Source organism: Pygoscelis adeliae, unplaced genomic scaffold (genome assembly GCF_000699105.1).
Source record: "Pygoscelis adeliae isolate BGI_AS28 unplaced genomic scaffold, ASM69910v1 Scaffold66, whole genome shotgun sequence".
NCBI lineage: Eukaryota > Metazoa > Chordata > Aves > Sphenisciformes > Spheniscidae > Pygoscelis > Pygoscelis adeliae.
In genome coordinates, this window is record NW_008825167.1 from 6854137 (window position 1) to 6860674 (window position 6538).

At 36.8% G+C, this 6538-nt stretch overlaps 1 protein-coding gene across 1 annotated transcript in view; it reads left to right on the forward strand.

Annotated features, from left to right (window-relative positions):
• Positions 1–6538, forward strand: part of CFAP99 (cilia and flagella associated protein 99) — a 71080-nt gene that overhangs the window by 11642 nt on the left and 52900 nt on the right. Inside the window, exons 2-3 of the mRNA XM_009328881.1 lie at positions 1019–1163; positions 3594–3688. Coding sequence (XP_009327156.1) covers positions 1019–1163; positions 3594–3688 — 240 coding nt within the window. The remainder of the gene's footprint in view (positions 1–1018; positions 1164–3593; positions 3689–6538) is intronic.

Here is a 6538-nt window from a genome sequence, read left to right on the forward strand (position 1 = left end):
TCCCTTTGGCCAGTTTGGCTGTGCCCCCTCCCAGCTTCTTGTGCACCTCCAGCCTTCTCAGTCGGTAGAGCATGGGAAGCTGAAAAGTCCTTGACTAGTGTAAGCATTACCTAGCAACAACTAAAACATCGGTGCCTTATCAATTTTGTTCCCATCCTAAATCCCAAACACAGCACTGTACCAGCTACGAGGAAGGAAATTAACTCTATCCCTGCCGAAACCAGGACACAATGTTTTAAAGGTGGTTCACACTAGAAGTTTCTCTCAGGTAATAACAGATATTCCATAGGTAATTTATTATGAGTGAAACTCTCTGTAAAGTTCAGGAGCATTCAGACTTTTTAAAGGAATTATGAGGTAGGATCCAAATGGCGTGCAGTGGGCATCTGACCCTCCTTTTTCTGTTCTCTTATGGTATTGCATGAACATTGCGAGTGACCGAGAGCACAGCTGGATAAGAAACATACAGTCTGCATTAACAAGAATCCTGGCACTCACAGGTTTAGTTTAAAATAGTAATCTTCTCCAATATTAGGTTACAGTAGCAGTTAAGAGTCTTCTCCATAATCCCTGTCCAGCTTCTCCCCTCGATTTAGTCTCCCCAAGGAGCACGACTTCACCTACAAAGAACAGGTTTCCTACGGGAAAAGCAAACTCTTACTGAAACTTTCTCATACTGTTGACTAAGTTAATCATTGCTCATAGCTCAGAGACTTCACATTTTCTTTGCATGAACTGTTGACATTCTCATATCAAGGCCTTTTCACCAAATGCATATGTCAGCAGATAAACTGAAAGTTTAACATTGGGGAAGGTTTCATTTTACTTAACAAGGGCCACTAATTTGTTAGGACTGCCCATGTTTGATAGTATTAGAGGCGCGTCAGCCCTACCAAAGGCACTGCTGTTCATTATTCATGTTTTCCAATTACTTCAAAATGATTGTACTTCTTTTTGTACACAACTAATATTTTCTTTCCAGAATACATTAATCATTATTAATTTTGTATCTCTATAGACTTCTAATGTGACAGAAGAAAAATTTGTGTTGGATACACTAGCTGGATGCATAGAATATAAACCCTTATTGGATGTAGTAGTCGATGCCTTTTTTGTTAGGGATGGGAGATACTGCCTGATTTCTGAGCGTAATCTCTATATAGGTAAGTTTTCTTTAAAACACTAAATATGTTTACCATAAAATTTAAAAAAAATATTATTTTACTAACATGTTATTATCACATTACATTTGAAGCATTGTCATTGTGCCCAGTGCAGTATGAAATACAGGACCTTTTCCAATGGCCTTACGATGTAAAGCCTAAATCCTGAAATTGTTATTTAGTCTGGACTCTCACAGGTGTTAACTGAAATTTTAACTTAAGAATATTCTGCAGAATATGCCTGCAGATTAAGTAACATGCAGATGGAAAACAACATTGGTGACTGGAAGAAGTATCTTGGAAGTTTAACCGTCACTTTAAAAAATGTTCTTCAGCGATTTCCCTTTATTCTCTTCTATGCAACCTAGCACCTTTGCCATTCAGATATGAAATTGTATAACAAAGCTCTATATGCTGAGGAACACAGCATGTCTCACAGTATGAAGATATGGTTGTTTCTACCCATGCATGGGTTTCTTCGTTACTGACCACCACAATGACATAAACAGACTTCCATCTGTCTCCATGAGTGAGGTCATTTATTTTCCTTTTATTAGTTACTTGGTTAGAATCAGTTACAATACAACTATATCTGATAGTGTGAGCTAGTTAATCAGAGTAGTTACTACTCCCAAAGTTATTTCAGGCATTGAGAAGTACATTAAAAAGTAATTTAAAAAATATTTTTATGCTATGCATTTAATACACATATACTGAGGTTGATTTATTAAGTCCCTAAATAAGTTGGAATCACAAATTGCACTGGCATTGGTTCTGTAAGTCAGATATGTTCTGAAGCTTTGTGGGTACTTTGAAAAGTCCAGTCAATTTAATTCAAAGTGGTTGAAAAATACAAAAAACATATCTAATATAAGTATATCTACATTTTAAGTTTTAAAAGCTATTACATTTTTATGGCAATTCTGGTTGCTTCTGTCACACTCTGGAAAGGTATAGAAATCTAAATCAAATAACAAACAAAAGGGAACCTAAACTATCAAGGATGAAATTAATAGTATATTGAGTTTATTCTAAATGTAATGCTTCATTGTCTCCATTTCTCCAAAGCCATGTTTTTCAGTGTCTGGGGCACATAAATTATACCTTTAAGCTGAGTGTTGCTATAATTGGATTGTCAGGACTGGTCCACTCAAAAGCCTCCATTAATCATAGGCGGAGGGTAGGCCCCGGAAAATTCTCCTTTATCAACAAGTTGGGAGTCTGAGGTCATTGGCTTACATTTTTTTAAGCTGCTTGTGATTCCCTTTGCCAAGCTGCATTGACACTTAAATGATCAGAGCTGCTTATAAAGGCTGTTGCTATGTGTGAGCAGATTTGAATTTAATAAAGCTTGTAGGAGATAAATGTATATTCTACTAAGACTGCTTAAATATGTCGTTATGCTAAAGCACAAGACTGAAGCCTAACGATACACTGAGTTGGCTGCAGCACATTGGTCAGAATTTACTGATTTTATCATTACTGTTTGGTGGCAGCTAAAATACTGCAGTGCAAGTGAAGCCTGATTGATCAAAGTGAATACGGTCAAATGAAAGCTGATACAGGAGCTCGTGAACTTTACAGGTCTGCAAAAATCTCACAGCACTGACAGTGCCTCTTCCTGTATCGAACTGCATACTTGCCAGAGGGGGTGCAAGAATCAGATATGCAGATATTTGTTGTATAAGGCCGCCCTTTTTCTCACCACTGGCCACTCAATCTCGCCCCTATGTCATATCTTCTCTTGAGTTAGAACTTGTGTTTAGCAGCCATCTAGTGAACTGATCAAGAAAGTGCTTCAGGTTAAAATTCACAATCTGTTTTAACTTGGCTGTGTGGGTGACTGCACCTGCCCAAGAGAAGAAACACCAGAAGTAAAAGGAGGGGATGGGAACAAGCAATTAGGGGTTGACAGAGCTGCTTATTTTAGTGGTGATGTTGGCATAACGAAATGACTGTGAAATCGTGGCAAGATCTTACCTTTGGCCTTAGAGGATTCCAAATGCTGCTGTGGTAGATCTCTCAGTTTTGCAAACAGATATTTGCAGGTATCAAAAGGACCTCTGTGAATTACTTCAGAGAGCTACAGTTGTTTTACATTTTTTGTGTAAGTGGCCAGATCCTCAACTGTTAGAATTTCCATAAAATTGTGTAGATTTGCACTAGCTTGGATCTGACTCACGAAAGAGATAACTAATTTATATGAACCATAGCATAAAGTCACAATGCTAATAATGAACACAGGGTTAACATATTATAACTCCGTATTACAATTTGTCATTGTCAAGCATTATATTGCCCAGTTAGATAAACAATATTGAAGGCTATTTAAAATTAAAGTAACAGTCTAAATCCCAGAGTATGCTGAGTATAGGATATAGGCTTATTAGACTTTCCTGCTGCATTTTAAATGTATGTATCTTTTGATAGTTATTTGTTATCTGGCTACTTTTCAACTAGAAGAGCTCGGTCTGCAGCACTTCAGCAGAATTGTGAAATCTCTGGACACTGCAAAAATGCAAAAGGTAATGAAAGTACAAAACATTTAAAAAAAAATAATGATCTCTTAATTGTGTTTGATTAATCAGATTACTTTTCTCAACTTTCAGGATAATTTAAATTGAGAAATTAGTGTTATTTTCTGTTTAAATTCAGAAATTAAATTACTATTTTGTTATCACAAAAATCTTCAATTTCTGTACTTCCGCAGCGACTATCTCATATTCAGTCAAAGATCAAGTTAAGATGTATTTTATATAATCTGAGAAGGCAGAATAATCACAAGATTTGCAGTTCATGTGATTTACAGTTGTCCCTCTAACTTGCATACTCACTTTTGGCTCTGTTCACATTCTTTCTTTGGCTTTAGGCAGGAGAAGTTTTTTCCATACGCAATGAATCTATTGAAACTTGCAGTTCCTGCTAATTAGTGTTCTTTTTTACGTGAACAACCCATTACCACTTTGATTACCAAGCCTATTGTCCTTCCATCATTTTTTCTCCTTTCCAAAAAACAATTGCTCATTTGGAGCTATGTATGTATCAATTACCCCGTTACAACATACGTGCAATTGACCAAACCATTGCTGCCAAACAGAAAGCATGACAACAAAGTTCTGCCTGCCTTTTCCTCTCTGGAGTTGCAAATTTGGGTTTTGCTCCACTACTTGGTGCTAATTTTCATGAAATTTGTAGAAATATAAATTCCGTCTGCTTCTCTTTCAAAATGGTTGAAAGTGCTGATTATCTTAAAAGCTATGCTGTAAAGAGGGGGAGAGGGATAAACTGAGGGGCAATGCTTTCTCGTAAGCCCTCTTTTCTTAGGTAAATAGGCTAAAAATTAAATTACTGGTGACACAGCATATGTAAACTTTGATCATCCAGATGTTTCAAAGCACAGTCCAAACACAGCGTTTGAATAACATGTGGAATTCAAGAGATGATAGGCAAATTTTAGTAATTAATACTCAAAAGGCTGAGGTTTATCCTTATACTGATTACTTTGAATGTTCATGTGGATGCCAGTGTCTCTTTAATGAGTATAGTTGCCTTGTAATAGGTAGGGAGAGAGTAGGTTAGGTTGTCTGCATGACTTTTTAGAAACACTCTATTCACCTCGTTTTGGTGCGCTTACTATGGAATCGTTATTTATTTATTCCATTCGGAGACAAAAATGATATATTTCACTAACTGTTAGAAAGAACAGAGAAGTGGCTGGAAGAATTATCATAATCTGGTAGGCAGACAAATCGCTCTGTCTACAATGCTCTCCCAGCCCCTTCTTTGGTAAACATCTTAGACACAAGCCACTGGATTGGATGCATCTTGAGCTCATTCAGCTAGCAACACAATTTCCCCACTTCATGCCAGTTATCTCTTGTTGATTCCATTCACCTAGCTTTATATGGCTTAAGTATCAGTGCCCTGATGTTCTATTTCAGATAATTTCTCCTTCCTTGTCTAGAATAACTCTCTTCTAATACGGAAGTGCTGCATTATGCAATGGTCTGCACCTGCTGCTTTTTTTCCTGTAGATGTAACTTTGTTTGCTGAAGTATCTTATCAAATCCTCATCACCATGGCGCCTAGGTTTTCGTCTCTTGCATTAGAAGAGGTTCTTTGTCTCCAAAGTGATGCTAGATTATATTAATGCACCTGCAGCAGAGGATTTAGAAGCAGCATTTCGTCCCCCCAGCAACAGAGACAAAAACAGCAGAAGGCAGATCTGCAGCCTTAGCAACAGAAGTTGTCAGAAATTTGGGATTCTCCTTCAGGATGCTGACCTGTAGATTTTGCCTGATGACTATTGCCTCTGAGTTCAGCTGAGATGCAGAAAAATTATTCATATATATTTACTTAGGATAGATTTACTTTAATTAAAAAATAAATTCTTCTGCACATCACAGGCTGAATGGGATTTTCTTAATCATGGAGCTAAACCTTACTCAAACGAGTAGTCTTCATGAAATTAAATGGACTATTCAGTTGAATAAGATCAACTTGTGTGAGTAGACCTTTCTCTTAAAGGACTGCATGATGGAATCCATTCAAATAAAAGTCACAGTGTTTCCCTATGATTGATGCATGTTCAAATATTTTCATTTAGGCAGAATAATAATGCTACCTCACTAACACATGTTCATCTGCTTGAACAGAAAATCATAAGATCTCATTCTGTAATATTAAGAATACATGCAAAAGTTCTTTATGGTTGTATAATTACAGAACCATAGAAAAAAAAACCAATTTTGTAACTTGTGTGATTTTTCTTCTAAGAACTTAGCTATGCATTGCTAGCTCAAGTCATTATTCATACATGTTATTCTTTAATATTTGTTGTAAAATTTAAGGGTTTGCATGCTAGAGAAAATACACTGTTGAAATAAAAATTTGAAGTAAACAGCTTTATAATTTCATAATTGCCTTGTTAAAAAAAGGAAAATAACTAGTGTTTTCTTTCTAGCATTCAAGAACCTGTTTGGTTATGTTTCATGTTCTGATTGCTTCTAACAGCACTGAAGTCCTTTATAAAGAACTTCTGAGATCTGCAAAGGAAAATCACTATATAAGAACTGGGTATTGTAATTACTATTATGATGAGGTAGGAATAGTAGGACAAGATCAGCCTCATGGTGGACATGGGGGCAGAAAATGTCCAAGTTGGGTCAGGCAATGGCAGAAGGACCTGAGACCATGCTAGGACACTTCTCTCTACACCTTTACCTGAGGATCCTCGAAATAGAGTTGCCCATTACAATTTCTTCATAGGAAAGCCTTCTTAAGAGCTTCTTGCCTTCCTCTTCATTTCTCTGTTGCAGTTGAGAGGTACAATCCTACAGGTGGTTGAGCTCGCATAGCTGAAGAACTAAACTACA